This window comes from Siphateles boraxobius, unplaced genomic scaffold, assembly GCF_051911475.1.
Source record: "Siphateles boraxobius isolate OS27281-9 unplaced genomic scaffold, OSU_SipBor_1 20, whole genome shotgun sequence".
Classification (NCBI taxonomy): Eukaryota; Metazoa; Chordata; class Actinopteri; order Cypriniformes; family Leuciscidae; genus Siphateles; species Siphateles boraxobius.
Genome location: NW_027508811.1, coordinates 13,324,191 through 13,344,953, shown reverse-complemented (window position 1 = coordinate 13,344,953; position 20,763 = coordinate 13,324,191). Strand labels below are relative to the sequence as shown.

Below are 20,763 nucleotides of genomic sequence, written 5' to 3'. Positions count from 1 at the left end.
ACCTGGCTTTGGCTTTTATATGATTTATCTGCTGAGTTACCTGCTTTAAGGGATTTATCATTTCCTCTGTCCCATTAAATGTGGGACTCTCCTTTTCTTTTCTAAGTGTCTTTCCTACATAGCTAAGTAAACAGTGTTGTTTCTGAGAACAAGGATGGAAGAGGCAGGAGGAGTGACTAATTTTCCTTAAGGAGGTGAGGTAAATTTGTGTTCTACAGATGTTCTTTGTGATTTTAATCCCGTCCGAATCAAACTCCTTAGTGTTTTTTTCTCATACAACCTAAAACTACAGAGTAAATTACCTGCGTCGGGCGTCCCCAGAGAAATCTAATCCCGTCTGGATGGAAACATCTGTAACTGTGGTATAACATTTTTCACAATGCTTCTCATTTATCTTGACCTTTTAGAAAAAATATCCTAAATAAAGATATATGTATCATTGTGCTGCCTGGTGCTTTATTATATACCTTTTCTGGGTAAACTAACAATTGATGATTGTAATACTGTTGTCAGTGGTGGCGCTAGACCGGGGCTTGCTGGGGCTTTAGCCCCACCAAAAATTAGCTTAGCTACGACGCAGCTAAGATTTTTTACTCTCAGTATCACTTTCATTTAAACAAAAAATGAAAAAAGGGGTGTAATATATGTTGTAAATGTGCCTACAATGGTTTTAATGGGGGTTGAGACAATTGCACACGCAGGTACGGTGCATGCATTTGCGAATGGTGATCATAAGCTCATCAACAACGATCATATTGGAGAGCTATTAAATATGAAGAAAACGACTGCAGACTTTTGACACATCTCGGAATAGTTCAGAAGATAACCGACAAATTGTTCTCTTGTAATTTGCTATTGGTGAGTATCTAACGTAGGCTACCATGATCTTTTTGAAGATTCACTCATGTTATAAACGTCAAATAATATAAATTTTAATTAAAATTATTGCACGTTGTTCGCCCTAGCTAGCCTGGTGATGAAAAAAATAAGGAGAAAAGGTTGTTTTAGATCTAGACACATAGATTAATGAGCTATATATACCATAATTACATATACCATAAGTGTATCATATTTGAGTTAAAAGTATAGGATGTGCTCAGTAATTAATGCTCAGGCTTAAATTCCAAATTCTACAAATTCACACTTTGTCTTCAATAACAAATGCAGACTAATAAACAAATATTACCTAGCTATACTTTGTACAATATACTATTGTATACTATATTGTATTTTTAAAGTATACTTCAGTGCATTGTTACAATGATCATTTTCATCACACAGTTAAAAATATACCTAAAATATATATTTTAAGTAAAGTGCAAATAAACAGAATTTTCACTTCAAGTATATTTTTCTAAAATATATTTAGTAAATATACTAAAGTACAATTATTTTAAAGTGTGTTAAAAGTTGAATTGTGAAAATAGGTAAAAGCATGATGCTAATATAGCCTACTTTTAATATATTTAAAGATAGTACCGTATTTTTTTTGTTGTTGTATATTTTTACAATGTACTATTGAAAAGGGAATATATTTCAAATACAATAAACTATACTTTTTTTCAGTAGGGATTGTTTATTCTTAGCACCCCCTTTGAACTGTTAACCCTGTGCATATTATAATTATTTCTGAAGGACCATTTGAGACTGATGATTAAAGTAATGGCTGCTGGTAATTCAGCTTTGCCATCACAAGAATAAATTACATTTTGAAATATATTTTAAAAAGTACCAACCTCAAACTTTTGAACTGTAGTGTAGATTTATTAGATTTACATTATGCCCATCTTTAATGTTGATGTCAGATAAAATTCATCTTTTGGAACAAAAAAGGAATGTGTATGAATTGAATTTTAATCTGACTGTATTTGATAGACTCTTCTATCTATGTTCTATATTAGGGCTGTCAATGTTATGCATACAAATATTATAAAAATAGTTAATTATTTTAAAAAAATTATATTATGAAAATGTGATGCAATTCATCAAAACAAATGCCCACATTCAAACAAAAGAAACTCCTATCTAAGTAAAAAAAAACTACAAAGATCCCATCCCAATTCCGTCTGAATCAGTGCAGATCTTTTGTTAATAATTGTAACTCAAACGTTGTTTATAAAACATTTTTATAAACAGCTTTGTTATTTGCATTCATTTCAACTAGTCAGCAATCCCAGGTTTTTACTATTTTCCTAAGTTTAAATTGCATTTTCCTCATGGAAACTCATCGCCTTGCACCGGGGACTGGAACCAGGCCTGGGGTCATGACTGTGTCCTTAACTGAAGGCTTTCTCGGGTGGACTGGGTGGTCCGTCAATCAGACTGGGAACCACAAATAAGGATTTGAGTGCATGGCGAGCTCCTCGCAGAACCTAACGCTGTCCCAACACAAACAGCAGGAGGAATGTGAAGTTCCTCTGGTACAATGAGAGCACCCAGGCTCAGCAATATGTAGAAAGCAGATATGAAGTACCTAAAACTGCAGGCATTATGAGTAAATAATAGTTACATATAACTATCTCATATAAAATAATTAGAGAAATATTCCAATAAACATATTATGATGCTCTGTTTTTTCCAGTTCCCATGAAACTGCCAAAAACAATAATTATTTTTCACAATCCACAACAGAGGCAAACATAAATTATTTCAACATATCCTAATCTCCAAAATGCTATTTTGTTTGTCTCCAAAACAATGTGGCTTGGAAAGTGCAAAAGAACTAATTGTGACTAGAGTCAAGACAGAAAGCATCACTGAAAGAGCATTCATTTGATCAGACTGGAGTGTAACTTGCATCTAGGAGATGAAAATGGCTCTCTGGTATATGTACAGCTTGATATGTAGCATACTGTACTCATCTGACATTTAACAGCTTTTTGCCCCACGGGGCCAACAAACAACTCTCACACACATGCATATGGGAGGACACTGTTGTCATGATAAAAAACAGCTGTCAGGTTTTGTCAATGCTGCCTGGCCACCAGCCTGGGATGAAGCTCTTCGCTAGAAAGCAGACATTCAAACTTCATTTATCAGCTAACATTAGGCTTTCTTTGAGCACACAACGGAAAAGGCTCATGTTTTGACTGAACCTTAGGGGGGGGTCTACAGTACATGCACAATGGCTAAAGTGAATTTTGCACAAATGTTTTGGGCTGCTGTTATACATTCACCGGGAGCAGTGATGTTGGCTAGATTTCTGACCAGACCCCAGAAAAAAAGGCTGTGAAGGAGTTTCAGTCTTGCTGGAAGAGGTCAAATCTTATCAAATGAAGAATTTGGTCGTCCCAACCTTCCACGTTTTCAGAAGACAAATATGAGTTAGTTTTGTTTGGCCTGTGGCGTATGAGCTTATCAGCTTGAGGAATGCCTGGTGTTCTTCAGAACTGAGATCCGCAGTAAAGGAGCTGTTAGAGTGTTAGTGTGGGAGTTCTAGCATGGACACTCTACTCACAGGACACAGAAATTAAACTTGAACTCCCAAAAATGCTATTTTAGACTATTATGTACAAATTGTACATTTCAGTATCTGCTCCTCTCTCTATATATAATTTAAACTACTGTTCAACAGTTTTGGGTTAGTATAATGTTAAAAAAGATTTATTTCAAATGCTTTTCTTTTGTACTTTCTATTAAATTGATCAAAGTATCCTGAAAAAAAGTATCATGGTTTCCACAAAAAAATTAAGCAGCACAACTGTTTTCAACATTGCTAAAAAAAATATCTATCTTGAGCATCAAATCAGCATATTAGAATGATTTCATAGATAAAATACAGCAGTCAACATTTGAAGTAGATCAAAACCTTTCATCAAAGTTATACATGAATTTTGAACAATACCCGTTCTTGTCTTAGGACAACTTTGATTACTTTTTTTGATCCACTTCAAATGTTCTGTATATTCAAATAGAAAATATTGAACATGAGAGACTTGTTATTTAACTATCAGCTAAAAATCTGGTCAACATTGCCGCTTATTGTGACCCACTTTTATGGAAAAGGACAGTCTAATGGACATGTAAAATGATCAATCACAGTTCAGTTTATTTACATGCCAATTTAGTATTGGTAAATCTGAAAAAGGAAATACAACAATAATACACTGCCATAGAAAAAAATGGAAAATGAATTCAAATAATAAATGTCAAAGTTGAACAGGCATCACTGAAGGAAATAATGGAAAATGTGAGTCTAATTGAATTTCTGTACTTCCAAAAGTAATAAGCACCTATTATTTCATATATACAGTTGTGGTCAGAATTAATGGCATCCCTGCTAAATATGATCAAAAATGGCTGTAAAAAATAAATCTGCATTGTTTATCCTTTTGATCTTTCATTCAACAAAAAAATTGCAAAAATCTAACCTTTCATTAAATCAAAAGAATTGAAAGTGGGGTGGGGGGTCACATTAAGAAAAAAACAAATTTTCTCCAAAACACATTGCCCACAATTATTGACACCCTTTTATTAAATACTTTTTGCAATCTCCTTTTGCCAAGATAACAGTTCTGAGTTTTCTCTTATAATTCCTGATGAGTTTGGAGAACACCTGACAAGAGAACAGAGACCATTCCTCCATACAGAATCTCTCCAGATACTTCAGATTCCCAGATCCATGTTGGTGCTTCTCCTCTTCAGTTCACTCAACTCATCAGGTAAGGGAACTGGGACGGTCATGGCAGAAGCTTCATTTTGTGCTCCGTAACACATTTTTGTGCTGATTTTGATGTTTGTTTTGGATCGTTGTCCTGATGGAAGATCCAACTTTATCTGTTGATATTTGATAGAATCCACAATGCCATGTATCTTAACAAGATGTCCAGGACCTCCAGCAGAAAAATATGCCCAAAACATTAAAGATCGAATGTTGGGGTACTTTTTATCCTTGTGTGCACCAAACCCATCTAGGAATTGAACAGATTTTCAATTCCTTAGCTGTTTTCATACAGCCACTTTCCATTTTGTGATGCTCAACAATCTTTTGATGCATATTGGTGCATTCTTTGGTTTTACTCCTTCTGAAGGATGATTAAGTGAATTTGGCATTTGTGTTTTCTCATATTTAAACTCCTGTGAAACAAGAAGTCACAGCTAGACAATTTCATGTTCCTGGTGTGCTAAAAAAAAAATGTAAATATTAATGGGCATATAGTTCAGAGATATGTTACCCGTAAAAAAATTCCAATAATTGTGGCCAACGTGTTTTGGAGAAAAACTTTTATTTCATATTGTGATATCTATACGTTAGTATGCTTCAAAACAATGACAAAATTCAAATTTAGAAGATAAAAGCATTCAAAACTTAGTCTCTCACTTTCGCCAATATGGATCAACAATTTTGATGACATCACTGCACTTTAGCTTCTCATCAGATTTTCTGCCCAATCAGAGACACGATAGTACAGAGCGGAACATACGCGCAACTCGGCACAGACCACAAAACCTATCGGACTCAGACCCATTTGAATTCTACACAGAATGCAGTATTTTAAAGCGATATGGAGTAGATTAGGAGGAGAAACGGTTAGACAGACTCTGCATTAGAAACACCACTGATGAGTAGAAGAAATAACATCAGTGCTAGTGCTGGAATAATAAATCGATGCATTGCGATTCTTCAAACGATTCTGGATCAATTTTGAGATTTTCAGTATGCATCGTGATTCTCTCCGAGAGATTCTGAGCTTCGCTTTTAACAGAAGATGACGCGGAGTGCTTTAGAAACAGCCGTACTCTGCTTGCTTCCAATTCCTTACACACACTGCTTAGATCTTCCATAAAATAATCTTTCATACAGTTTGAAAAGGTTGAAGCAAATTACAAGGGTGTTCGTAGTGGGATGTGTTTATATTAATTTTGCATCATAAAAGCATTCTGAGGTGCAAGCACATTTAACCACTTCTCGGTTAAAGAAGTGACTTTAAGACTCATCTCGTACACAGCCGAATGGCCAAGCGCTCTTCTTCGTGAGCATTTGAGCATGTGGTTAAAAACTAGCCTACAGCGCCATCTGCTGTTAAAAACTAAGCACAGAATTGATTGGAGAGACAATCGCGATGCATAACGAAAATCTCAGAATCGATCCACGAATGGCGATGCATCGATTTATTGTCCCAGCCCTAATCAGTGCCATGAACCAATATAAATTACACAATTTTCAAACTACACATGCTCTGCCCAGGTTCCAGTTATTTATTTTTAGACTTTTTGATTTATTTTATTTATTAATTTTGCTAGCTCCAGTTATTATTAGTTTCTTTATTTGGTTTTCTCTAGTCTTAGTCGCTATTTTGCTTTTATCTCTTGTTGTCTTGTCATGTGTGTGTCTTGTGTTGCTTCCTGCCCTGCCCTGCTTCCTGTTCCACACTGGTCGCTGACTCTCCTGTCCTGGCAGTCAGTCTAGTGCTGGTTACCTCTCACTTATGCTACGGTTTTGGCTCCTTGAGCCGCTGTCAAGTTTCCACCGTTGCCATAGAGCCTGGAGTTGTCTCGTCCCTGACCAGCCTGTTCTTCTGCCCTATTGTATGGACTGTGTTCCTGCCTCAGCGATCTTGTGTTTTGTCTTTTGTTAATAAATATCCCCCCCCCCCCCCCCCCCCCCCGATCCTGACATCTTAAGCATGATTACATTCACTGTTTCGCTTTAGTAACAGTTTCATATACAATCTAAAACGGGAATCTATTAGACTTAGACTGGGAATCCAATCTGACTTCTGATCTGTAATGCTGCCTGAATCATAATCATACACTGTTGGTTCGTTGGTCAGAGGACAGCTGCCCCCCGACTGAGCCTGGTTTCTCCCAGGGTTTTTTTTTCTCTATTCTGTCACCTGATGGTGTTTTGGTTCCTTGCCACTGTCGCCTTTTTCGCTTTTGGCTTTTGGCTTGCTTAGTTGGGGACATTTAATTGAATATTCAACAATATTATTGATCTGCCTGCATTGACACCATTATAGGAGAACTGAACTAAGCTGGATGATGACATCACGGTTTTCTCCAGAGCGGCTATATATATAAATGAACTAAATTAAAAACTTTTTTACAACAAAACTGAAACATCACTGAACTTACTTAAGCTGGACTATGACGCTATTTTCTTCTGGAAACAAACTTTGCTTCATTATTTTCCTGTTTTTAAAAAGGTTTTTAAAAAGGGGAGGAGCTGCTCGCTATGTCCAATCCTGTCTTCCTGTTTTAGTGGAAATTACAACAACCCATTGAGAAACGCTGCATGTTTTTAAGGCACTTCAGTGGGCCTTTAAAGAAATACACATCCACCTACCTCCATGTAAATCAGATTCTTATAATTTGCTCTGAGAGAGCTGAATCTAAATATTTACCATACACTGCAGTAGGGGTGGGCGATATAGTCTCAAAATTCTATCACGATATTTCAAGAATATTTGCGATAATGATATTAATGACGATATAGACAATTTTTTTGTTGTTGTTGAAAATTTTCTTATTATGTTTATCTCGCCTAAATGTTTGCTCACTCATTGCGTTTTTACAATGTGTTAATTTTGTTGTTAAGAGTTTACACAACACAAGGAAGCTTGATTTCAATCTTTGAATTAAATGTTAAATGTCTGTAGGTCTAACACCAGTATTCAGAAATACTACAGAAACATAATAAAGTAAACAAATGTAAAATAACACAGTCTTTTAGTTCTGTTTCCTGATTAAATTAAATACATAGGCTAATAATTCTCATTCATTACAATTAAAGCTATCTTTTGTTGTTTTGACGACAACATTAATGACAGACGCATAGCCTATGGCTGCTGTCACTTTTACAGCTAGTGCACGGATCCATTGCTGTTTTCATTATACTGTCTGTCACACTGTCACATGCGTTTTATACCTAACCGACTGTGTTTATGAGTATACTTACCAAGACCGGAAGTTTTACACAATTTTGCATTTTCCCCCCATTAAAGCGATATAATCCGCGAAAAATAACTTTAGTTTCTCGCGAGCTGTAGGCTACTCTATGTATGCACGCAGTGCAACTCTCAGAGAGTGAGCGAGTAGCTTACTGGATAGTTTACATTTACATTTATTCATTTAGCTGACGCTTTTATCCAAAGCGACTTACAATTGCTATATTTCAGAGGTCGCACGCCTCTGGAGCAACTAGGGGTTAGGGTCTTGCTCAGGGACACATTGGTGTCTCACAGTGGATTCGAACCCGGGTCTCTCACACCAAAGGCATGTGTCTTATCCACTGCGCCATCACCACATCAGTTTAAAACCGCTTGAATGTTTAAACTGATAAGAATTAAGAAGACTTGAAAATTATAAACTTTAGTTACGATGCACTGATGGCCTGATTGTGCAAGAGACCATTCAGTCATGTCTCGACTCCTAAACGTGCGCAAGAGAAGAACCGCGTCGGCAGCCCCGCTGAACACTCAAACTGTTTGTGAAATTGCTAAATCGTCATCGAAGGCTGACAGGCTGCTCTCGCGCTCCGACAGGTGTTGTTGTTGTGCGTGCTGGGGAACGTACATGCGCCATACGTCATCGCGTCGCTATATCATCGATATCGCGATAACACATTTTTTTTATCATGTAAAAATGTATACCGGTATTATCGTGGACGGTATGATATGGCACACCCCTACACTGCAGACAAACCAAATAAAATAGGCAAGAACTAGCTAATAACTAGTTCCTCCAGAGCCTTGAGATCTTTTGACAAGGCAGACCTATAGTTCATTAAGAAACTTCAGCAGGCATTTTCAGCAGGCATATTCAGCAGGCATATAGTTAAGTACTTCTCTATGTTGGCTTTCAGTCTCAAAACATGCTTTTCATTTCACACAGTAATGAAGTCTCTGGCCTCTGTAACTTGAACATTTGTTGCCATTGAAAAATGACAATCTACCCTCTCAAGACTGTTTTACAGGACTAGTAAGGGCTAGATAATCTTCCAGCTCTCCAAGGTAGTACAGACAAGTTTGAATGGTCAATTAAAGGGAAATATTTTGTGTAAACAATAAGTTAAGGTCCAGAGGGGATTATGTCACACGGTGACTCCTCTGTCACTGATCTAGACCAAGTAAGGTGAACTTCTAAAGAACAAGCCTGAGAGTGACTGCAAACTAGAGGCTGACATTTTTTCGGGAATCCCACGGGTCACGGGATTCCCGTGGGATTCCTGCAGGATGGGAGTCATCTTTGCTATCAATCACGGGATTTGGACGGTACAGGATAAATGGTTAACGGGAGCAGACGGGAGCGGGAATCAACCAATAGCAAAGACGACAAAAAAAGAAAAAAGTAAATGCATCATTTTGTAGTTTCCTTTTAATACGCCTACAATGTAACGCAATTAAAAAATAACTACACGACCCAGCCGTCCCAGAAGCCATCAGTGCTTTTTGTCACGGCTTACCGCCGAAATTCAAAGAGCAGTGATGGAGGGAGCTAACAGCCGCGGAGAAGTCGATGTGGCAAAAAATGATTTACAGCGCAAAGTCAGAAGTAATGACATGTCTATTAAGTTCACAGAACTGGTCGGAAAGTCTGAAATATTAATTAAGTTTATGAGAGTAGAATGTGACGGTGATAGCACAATGTACGCTGCTTGTAAGACATGCTTAGTCTTAGTCAAGTACGCAAGTGATTCAGGGACGAGCGGTTTGAAGAAGCACACTTGCAAGGCAAATTCGGGAAAGAATCAGGCAAGCATCGCTTCGTTCATCAAGCGAAAATTGCCGTATATGGGAGTGGTACAGGAGCGGGAGTCAGTTTAAACAGGAGCGGAATGGGATTGGGAGTCAATTTACCAGGAGCGGGATGGGATGGGATTATTTTTTAAACTTTGGTCTGGGAGTGGGACGGGACAAGATTTCTTTCTATGGGAGTGGGACGGGACAGGAGTGAAAATCCACTCCCGTGTCATCCTCTACTGCAAACATCTCTGTGACATTTAGGGTAAAAAGTCCTCTAATGCCGGGGACACATTTTAAGACTAGCTGAAACATTCTAAGACTGAACTGAACACACTTACAGACTGTTTCCAATGACTGCAGCAAATTTTAAACACCAACTGTGAACAAACTGTGAACAACTTGAAAGCAACTGTCTCTGACTCGGCATGTTGGGGCATGATCAGTCATAAGTATCAAATTACACTCATAATCGGCCTTACAGTCGCTTAGTGTGTCCCAGACTTAAGGTATTCGTTTTTCTCTAATGAACTATTTGGTTTAACACACCACACTGTAAAAAGTGATCAGTTGACTTAACTTAAAAAAAAGTGAGGAATCCAATTGCCTTAGAATTATTAAGTAAATACACCACTATTGCATAATTTTAAAGGGGGTACATGCAAAATTGCCAAAACAAAAGCAGAATCTTTCGAGTCCAATTAAAGAGGCTTAGTGCATGATGCTGAGACGGCTTTTTATTCTTCCAAGCTTGCCGCAGCAACAAAGATTTTGACCTTTGATTCAACAGATTTACAAATTCCAGGCAGGTAATTTGCTGTGAGCACAATACTATTTGCTAAATATTAGTGTTGTACTTTATCAGCAAGTAAAAAAAAAAAAAGAACCCATTAACACTTAACTTATGAATGCGCTAATGGTAAAATTAAATTACTGGCACAACGTGTTGTACATTTATCCAAGTGAAACAGAGAGTGATGGTCATTAGACCATAGAGAGCAGAAAAAAACTATTATTTTGTTTAAATTTGATTCTATTAAGGCTAAATCTACCTGATCATGTTGTTTAATGGTTGTTTACAGGCATCTGAGGAGATGCTAAAGCAGAGAGAAGACAGACCCCCTGTCTGATTATACATACTTCTCTGCTATACAATATACCATACAAAAGTATGTTGTCGCTACGATTTTTTTTTTTCTGCTTTTGAAAGAAGTCACTTATACTCACCAAGACTTCATTTATTTGGTAAAAAAAATACAGTTAAATCAGTAATATTGTGAAATATTATTATTACTACCCAAAACTCTTAAAATGGTAGTATATAGAAAAAGCAGTATGTCAAATGAGTAGTATGTCCGAATATACATTAATCAAAAACAGTAGCCAAACAATATCAGTTGAGCTAATTGGCAGATTTAAAATAAATATATATAAATGGCAGAAAATTTAGGTAGGCTCTTTTTAATTGTAAATGCTATTGGAAGCAAGAAAGTTTCCTAATTTTTAAATTGTACTAGACATTGCCACAGTTGTTATTATGTCATAGATCAAATATCAAAGACCACACGGGTCAAAGGTCAATGACAGCATGATGGATGTAATATGTCTAAGAATGTAGTCACACTACACAAATGCATTCCTAAAAATGTTCTTCATCAAGTTAAGAAGTTCAGCACATACTCTACTCTGAATGAGTCCGACGAAGATAGAAATTACTTGCTAATGTGCGTGGGAAGCAAACAGTAGAAATGATTCAGAAAACCTTAAGGAATATGCAATTGTTATATTACTAATTGTTATAATTCATAAGTTGTTGCAATCAATCCAATCAGACAGAGAGCAGTCAAACCAGATCCCAGTGCACACCTGTCATCATACCAAAATGCTGCATTATTAGGGGAACCACTTCATGCAGAAAGGCAAGATCTAAAACAAGGAATAGTGAGCGATGGAAGACCCCCAATGTATTTCCCAGCAAGGCAATTACTCTTTAGCCCAGTTTGCTTGGGCACTGCTGGGCAGGGAAGCCCCTCTGGGTTATGCTAAGCCACACAGACTACTTATGTTGCAAGGGTTTGCTATTAAGAGAAGACGGCTGCCTCCATCAGTCAGCCCCTTGTCAGCAAGGGCAACTAATATAAGACCACTTTCTGATGTTTTACTACATACCACCCGGTTAAAATGATTCAATCAGCAGAACGGAATCACAAAGTCCTTGTGTTAACTATAGCGAATGAGGCTTTCTATTGATTCGTCATCCATATCATGAAAAACAATTACAAAGACAAAGCAGTACTGTTGCTTTGAGAAACTGTTATTGGCTAATGGCCTTCCTGTTATTAAACTTACTGCCAACATTAATTTTAATGAAAGTTTCGAGCAGCGGTAGCTTGTATAGCCAGGTTCGAACAGAATCTGCAGCTTTTTTTCGCACTTTCTGCGCTAATTTTCAGGAAAAGTTCATTTTAACAGGGTCAGACTAGGTAAAATATTTAATGAATGAACAAACACATTAGTGATGGATCATATGTAGAACTAACACACAATTTCAATTCTGTTAAATTCTGCTGGCACATACTGTACACTACTGTACAAAGGTTTGGTGTCTTATATTTTCTGTTTTTTTAAGAAATTAATACTTTTATTCAGCGATCGTGCATTAAATTGAACAAAAGCGACAGTAAAGACATTTATAATGTTACGTAAGATTTATATTTCATCAAAGAATCCTAAAACAAAATGCTTAAATGTAAGCAACCGTTTGATAATAATAAGATATGTTTCTTGAGTTCTTTAATTAAAAAGACAGAAATTTTTAATGATAGATTAGTTAATCTGCAGTGATGATACACAGAAGGACAGAACTGTCCAAATTCTTAGATTCATGTTCCACGCTGCTAGTTTTCTCTCGACACGGCTCAGACAGTGCCCTGTCTGAGGGCTGCAGCTCTTCCTCGAGGTCTGTCTTGTGTCAAGAGTCCCTGACGTGATCAAACAGTGTCATTTTCAAAGGCCTTTCCCACTACCATTCATACTCCCACTGGAACACAGACATGACACCCTGTTTATTGCCTTCTTTTTGCACTTTTTTTGCATCTGTAACCGGTCTAAAATCTTTTTTTCCATTTAGCGAGAGCCAACTCTGTTTCCATATACCTTCCAATGTGAACAACAACAGCTTGCATTTCGATTACGACAATAATGGGACTGAAAGTGACTGGTCCACGTCTGTGGCCAGTTGGTCAATGGTCTTCTCCATCAAACAGGTGCATTAATCTTAAATATAAACTAAATAACAACCTTTTTTTGTATCCCTCTCAAAACAAAACATGTTAATCCAAGTAAAAAAAAAAAAAAATCTTATCAGGACTGTTGGAAACACAGAAAACCGAAATGATAACCTGCGAAAAGCTTGGTCAATCCCGTACTAGGCTAAGTGTTGCATAACTCTAGTAGTACTCTAAGCAGACCTGATTACACAATCAAATGGTGCTAGAAAATTGGTACTTAATGTCAATATTGATTATGCAAATTTATACTACATTGCTTGAAAGGACAAATGAAACCAAAAACTGACATCTCCTAATTTCCCGTCCGAATTCGGGTGTAAGGAAATAAGATTAAATCCAATTTGACATCTTAAGCCGAAGTAGAAAAATCTATAATGTTAGTTGGCAGGCTCTTGTATAGATGACATTCTGACTGTCTTACCGGGTCAGTGGCAAACTAGAGCACCTTTCTGAGTGCACAGAGAACAAGAGCCCCTCTGTTGCTCTTTTTTTTGTCACAGTTGAGTCCAGGTCATTACTGCAGGTGGCAATTTTGAAATATTTTGTTACAATATAAAAGCCACTGCCCCAGTGTGTGATACAAATCACCCTCAATAACTCAGCATTAAGTCAATATAAACGAATACCCAGTTTTCTAAACCATGAAATGGAACACAATTAGGAAATGTGAATAAGGAAATCAATGAACTTCTACCTCAAACCAGATGAATTCTCAGTAATATAAATAAAGTAGGCCTGAATCTAACTATAGCATGATGTACCGACACAGATGATTATGGGAGTGTTCACCTACTGTGCAATTTCCTTTTTCATTCTTTAAGAAAGTATGCGATTTCTGAAGGGATAAAGGAAACTGAATGTGGCTTTAATGATGTAAGTGTTCATGATGGCAGCATAATGTGTTCTTTGTGTTGGTGAAACCGCATGTTTTAATGCATATACGGAAAGGAAACAGGTAGGTTTTTTAATTAAAGTAGAAAAATTCCCTCGTTATATTATCTAAATGTGTCAAAAATGATTATCAGAGAGAGTTTTATTGATGTTGATACTGAGGTGTGGCTTTGAGGAGGAGCGGAGCTTTAAATTTGGTGAAATGTGCTCAGCTGCAGTTCTGTAATCTGCTCATCACAAAGAGATAATAGAGCTTGCTTTGATGCGCTGTAAAAACATTTGCTGGTTGAGCAGACAACTGCAAAGTTATTGATATGGTCATTGAAAATCCATCCCATTTAAAGAACCCATTAAACAGAAAGTCGCCTTCGTAAAAGACTAGTGCATAATAGTCTCACGTGTGGCATACAGTACAGTACTATAATAAATGCTAGTCTATACTGTATGTTGGTATGGGTGCCTTGCCACAGAAGTCAGAATTCTAGCATTTGATAATCCAATACACAAACAACAAGGCAAGAAACAAACTGAAAATCATATGAATCATTAAAAATGTTCTCAAAAATGAATAGCACACATCTTAACTCCAAACACTTATTTGTCTAGAGATATAGGCTCTATTGGAAATAACGGTGAAAGCATATGAGCAAATAACCTCTATTATTTTGTTTGTTTTAATTTTTCTAATTTATATATTTTTATATTATCTGTTTACAGATCGTTATTTTCATTAAATGTCTTATAATTTACAGTAACAAATTATCAAGCACAAATTCATTTTATGATAGAATTTTAGAATAGAATAGCATTTAAGAGGGTATTTTTGAGAATCTTATCTTAAAAACTGCAGCATACCATTTTAACTAACTTATGTCTTACGGAACTGCAAGCGTGACATATAATGACCTCTTCACTCAAATATAAGTTATTTCAACTGATCAAGTTCAAGCTCTAAATGACGACTTCATAATTAATAATGAAATCAATCGAGCATGTGTTCATATGGGACATATGCTTCCACTGTACATCTGACCCTCAAGCATACTGGCAGAAGAGGCAAAAAGACTATTACTTAATAATATGACATTTAGTAGATTATTCATTACAAAGGATTTGAGTACATGACGGAAACAGCAGAAGCAGCATATGGTTTGCTTAAGGGCACATGGTGATGGTGAAAAGGCAAGATTGTGTTGTGATTGATTGTTCATTGACTTCAAACAGTCCCACATCTTCTTTCACACGGTCTTTTAAAACCAATAGTCTCAAAGGATTTTCTTCATTAACTTTGTTCTCTAAAACTTCTCACCACATTCAACACTGTTTACAGCATTTCTTTTTTATGCACACGCACACAATCTGAGTTTGATCTAAACCCTCAGAAGCTATATGCAATATCCATAATGTATAATTATGCGAATCGTTGGCTACAAAACAAATGCTTAAGAAACATGTTCTAAAACTTGTTAAAAAAACGAATTACTGATAACAATTAAGTAGCAACTCATGTAAAAGCTACTTCATTCCTCTCTTGATTTTTTTATGATGCATGCAGCCCAGTCCAAGTGTGCTGATTCTGTGATGTTTCTGACTAGTGTGGGACAATGCGACTGCGTCGTTGCAGATGTAACAACTTAACCTCTATGACCTCAGCTGTCCTCTCAGCACAAATAAAACAACAACATCCTGTCTTGATGCACAGCGCAGCGCTCCAGTCTCACCATCCGACAGCTCAGCTTCCTCCTTAAAAACACTCAACAACATCCCAACAGATGCAACAATCTGAGCAAAATAAGTATGTTACAGTGCCTGCATTTCCCTTTAAATTGGGGTCATATAGGGGGCATCTCTTTCAGGGAGCTTACAGAAAATCTCTGAAAATCCATAATCATAAATTTCCCAGTAACATTAATAGCAAATACACACCATAATGCAAACCTCACTGGTGCGTTTAAATGACAAACCTAGTCAATCAAAGGCCACACTGTACCTAGTAGCGACATTTTAAAAAACCTTACTCTAATAGAACAAGTCATTAGGTTATGTTAAACTGTTCTATTTGAAAAGAGACTGGATTAAGAATTTATTAGCATACAGCAGATTACAATTCTCTGTATCCCTACATTTCTTTAATAAAACTTTCAGACATAGGCTACAAATTCTAAGCATTTCGAAATCAATTAGGATTAACTCTCTGAAAGAAAAATGAGAGATTTAAAATAAAATGTATAGGCTACATGTCATATGCAGTAGGCTATAAAAAACAACTTAACAGGTGAACTTCAGTTGTGAACATTCATGATATTATCAACAAAAAAGAGTGAGATTTTTTGACTTACACAAAGGCATGGTAAATAAATGCCCAGGCTCGCGGTCGCTCCAGGACATTGTAGAGGTAGTTCTGGAGCTTCCTGTAGCGCGCGTTTCTCCGGCCGCTTTGTGCGCTGTAGATGAGCGGTTTCCCCAGCAGGCTCAGCCGGGCGCCCTGCTTTCTCCTCTGGTTCTCCAATCCTACTGCACCTGTTGTGCCCGGCGTCGACAGCAAACTGTCGACTGCCCTAGTCGCGTTGTTCATCGTCCCACAACCGGCTTCAACATCTTTCATGCCATAGGGCTGCGAGGTCTTCATCCAGAGACCAGTACCGCCCTCATCGCCACTGTGGTTACGGGGCATCGCATCATCAGCGCAGGCTGGAAACGCGCGTCTGGCACCAGCGGTGCGCGCATATAAAAAGTCTGTAGACGAGCGTTACAGTCTCCTGTGTAAAAACATAATAATATTTTATTGTTCTTCTCTTTAAGATTATATATAACAGGATCGCCTACTGACAAGTGCAGGCATCCAGCTCATTTGCAGATAAACTATGAAAGATTTGGTAAAGTTATGAACCTTCAGATGACTCAAGCAATCTGCGCTCGCCGCCGTGAGACTGGAGTTTTGAAGGAGCGTCACCATCTCAGTGGAGGAGATGTGGCGAGGGGAGGGCATCACTCGACATTAAACGCAACACTCACTCACTCGCTCGCGCTCTCTCTCTCACTCTCTCTCTCTTTCTCTTCCTCTGTAGGCTGTGTAAACAGGGTACACTATTCCAGTTAAATGTGCTGACAAGATCTAATGTAGCACTTAGACCCCCCAATATAGACAAATTATCAGCTTTATGAAGCTTTCGCTTCAGTGTGCGAAAATAGTGGTCGTCTTTTTAAGATAATTTCAATAAATATGATTTGTTTAACTCCAAACTAATATAGGCTACTAAAATACAAAAGGTATCATGATAGCATATACTTTAACTAAAACTACAGTAAAAGCGCATAAAGGTGATAAAGAACGAGTTTACCGTTCGATAAGGGCTTGTGCCGAATAGGCTACTGTTGCTATGGTTACATCCTGGCGCGAAAGTGACTTCTAAACGTATTTTGTGGACCCTTTTCACAGCCAGTGATTCAACATCGTAAATCCTGCAAAGATTTTTATATTTTCATTTCTTTTTTATGTAGCCTATGTATATATTTATAATACTGTACTTTGTATTATATTAGCCTACCTTTGCGTCAAATAACAAGAAACTAGTAAATGCCCCTGTGAGTGTGTTTAATATGCTGCGTTCCAGGCAGTTTTTTAAGCACGTAAATCACGACTTCAAACCACGACTCACGACTTAGCGTTCCAGGCCAGTCACGCCAAACTACCTGAGCGCAGTATATAGCCTACATTATTGTTTCAGAGACACATAAAATACATAATCGTGCGTGAATTATTATCATTATTATTAATTTGACTGAAACTTTATATTGTCCTAAAGTGTATTCTCACCGTGTAGGGGGGGGGGGGGGGGGGGGGGCTTGTTGTTTTGTATGGTTTCGCGGGCTATGTGACGTCAGAGCTCGTAACTGGGAGTAGGCTACATCGATCTACTACGAGTTCACGTGTGGGAATTCACGGGTTTGACTGCCGTTCCAGTGCACTTTCACGGGTATAAGGTTGGAAAAGCACGAGTTACAGGTTGCATTGAACACGGCAATAGGCTACAAGTATTAGGCCTACAACGGATGTGGGAGTGGCGGTAAAAGTGACGTATTTTCTATCTTCTGACTGGAGTATCAATCCCTCTTTTTGAAAGTTGTGAAAACACTATTGTGGAGTTTTTGTTATTTGAGCAAATGGGAACACAAAAATATATTTAACGTAGTCTGTTATTCACCAAAGTTTACGCAACTATGACTTCGGCTTCTGAGAAATTTGGCGCTCCAATCACCCAAGTAGGCTAAAAATACTTTTTAAAGTAGGCTAGCCAATTTTTTAAACAAATCTTTTGGCCATAGGCTACTTGCGATAGGCCTTTCGAATTACCTTTTGGCTTGACTTCTTTTTACCAGCTTCTATCGAGTGCTCACTTGTCTATAGCATTTCTTTGAGGTTACTAAATGTTTGGGGGTTTTTTTATAAAAAAAAAAGTTTAACCAGTCAAAACATGGGTTAATGTTGTAGGCTACTCTGTTTATGTTTTTATTTATTTTATATTTATTTATGTATTATAAAAAGTAGCTAAAACTAAATCCATACATAAATAGCCTACTTTATAATGATTGTCACACAACCGCATAAATCGCAGCCTGGCTCGCTTCTGATTGTTATTCCTCCAAAACAGTTTATGTTGGCCTATGTCCGGAATCAAAACAAAAAATGAAATTGTCTGCGAAAGTTAGTCATTCATAATTCATAATAATGAATATGATCTTCCAAGTTCTCTTGCATCGCCATTCGCTCCCTCTGCAAATGCCCATTTATGTCGAGCTGAGAGAGAACTGCGCGTTCATTCTCTGCCGAGCCGCTCAGAGAAAACAACATTTATGCGTACATTTTTTGTCTCTGAAGACTCAGACAATGTCCTTATTAATATACTGAGACAATCTGAGAGATCTCTGTCCTTATTGATGCAAACACCCCTGTGCCCGCCCCGCATAATTTTGACTTGAATCGACTTACAAAAGTGTATGATTAATTAGCTACTACAATAGTTTTCTACTCACTGTGGTGGCAGAACAGATTCCCCTCAATAGACACTTTATATAAACGCCAAAAAACAAGATTTAAGCTCATAACTGAGTCTTTCTGGGTTCCTGATCGGGGCTCAATTGAAATCGCGTCTGATCCGGTAATCACGGAGACCGCAGATCTAGCGGAGCAGCTGCAGACAGACCACGTGATCCGAAAAGAAATCAAATGCACGTAAAACGCCGGTGAGCGGTAGCCTATACAGTTGAATAAGCAAGTAAACGGTTCGTATTTCAGAGATGTGAACGATATTTTATTGCATTCTACAAACTTTTTAACTATTACTCTTTAACTTTTTTTTATTTTATATTCTGGTATTTTTAATGTTAGTGTCTTTTTCACTCAGAGGTTCAACAGAGGGAAGCAGGGGAAGCTGATGCACACACGAGTTCTCTTCCACCTGTGTCTCTCTATCACAAGTTTTATTATTGTAATGTTATCAATTGTATGCTTATGAAGTTGCATTGTTAGTGATTTTCATTATGCATAATTCAAATACTTTTGCACAAGAATATAAACCAATAAATCATATTAATAGACAGCACAGAATAAGGCCGAACGTATTACAGCATAATCTGTCACAGTGTCTTACTGACAAATTGCTGAATAATATACTAGAAAAACACAAAAACAGATGAAATAAAGAGACTGGCAATTGAGCAGCACTGTATCTCTCTCTCTCTCTCTCTCTCTCTCTCTCTCTCTCTCTCTCTCTCTCTCTCTCTCTCTCTCTCTCTCTCTGTGTCTCTGTGATTGTCTCTCTCTCTCTCTGTGTGCGTGTGTGTGTGTGTGTGTGTGTGTGTGTGTTAAAGTGAGATGTCAAATGCAGCTGTTCAGCTCAACTGACTGCCGTCTGTCTATGTAATTCAGGGAAATCTTCCAGGATAACATCATCATTGAAACCTTACATTGCAGAATCATCATCGAAAGCTGTCACTGCTTCCATCTAAGCACATATCATACTACATGGAAACTGTCAGATCTGCTTCTGTGTCTTGTGCTCTGTGGGACGTTTATGTTGTAGTTTCCCTGTGTCTAGTTTCTGTGCTCTTTCCTGTGGCCAGGTTGTATTCCAGCCCCTCAGCAACACTCCTGAACTCCCGGCCAAACTCCCTCAGGTCAGTCCCCCGTTGACGGAGGGGCCTTAGTGCAGTGGAACATGCGCTGATATATGGGGTTGCAGGCAGTGGAGGCTGGCAGATGGAGTGAGCCCCTTCTCAGCTGAGTCCCCATTTTTGCAGTATCATCCTCTGCGCCCCTGGAACTGGGAGACGGGAAGAGGAAGATACCCATCTTTGCTAAGTCCTCCTTTGTGGCTGAATCGTCTTTGTTGGTCATGGTATGTCTTTGTATATTGAAAATGACACACCTGGAGCAGACTAATGAAAATGAAAAAGACTACAAAACTACAACCTGGCCACAGGAAACAGGACACAGGAAAGGACACAGAAACTACAACATAAAAGTCCCACAGAGCACAAGACACAGAAGCAGATCTGACAGTAACAAAATCTAAAGAAATACATTTAATAAATCAGCATTATGATTACAAAATTATTCTATGGGTCATATCAGGCTTGGGACATAGGTTACAGCCATGTGTCTGTTTTTCTTGAGTCTTTTTTTTTTAATGGTTTACATGCATAATAGTTTGGCATGTTTTTCCTTCTTTAAAGTAGGTCTAACTTTCACATGTCTGATTTTTTTTGTGCACTGTGTGCAAATAGAGTGGATTAAAAAATTACTCATAATAAGAATAGATTTATATAATGCATAATTATGCCATATGGGCTTTTCTTACAGCTGTGCAAAAGAAGTTCAAGCTTTCATTAACAAAACT

The 20,763-nt window shown here is 37.7% G+C and overlaps 1 protein-coding gene across 11 annotated transcripts in view; it reads right to left on the bottom strand.

The window, feature by feature from the left end:
• The window catches only part of kcnq5a (potassium voltage-gated channel, KQT-like subfamily, member 5a), a 150,253-nt gene extending 131,234 nt beyond the window's left edge, over positions 1–19,019 (bottom strand). For 9 of the 11 annotated variants that reach the window (XM_077236955.1, XM_077236951.1, XM_077236957.1 and 6 more), the window contains exons 1-2: positions 16,755–19,019; positions 16,204–16,623 (exon numbers count right to left, since the gene is read on the bottom strand). In XM_077236955.1, coding sequence (XP_077093070.1) covers positions 16,204–16,538 — 335 coding nt within the window. In that variant the 5' untranslated portion in view covers positions 16,539–16,623; positions 16,755–19,019. Of the gene's footprint in view, positions 1–16,203; positions 16,730–16,754 lie in introns of those variants that run through there. The other 2 variants (XM_077236952.1, XM_077236953.1) reach the window with 2 other exon arrangements.
• Between the last annotated feature and the right edge of the window lie 1,744 nt (positions 19,020–20,763).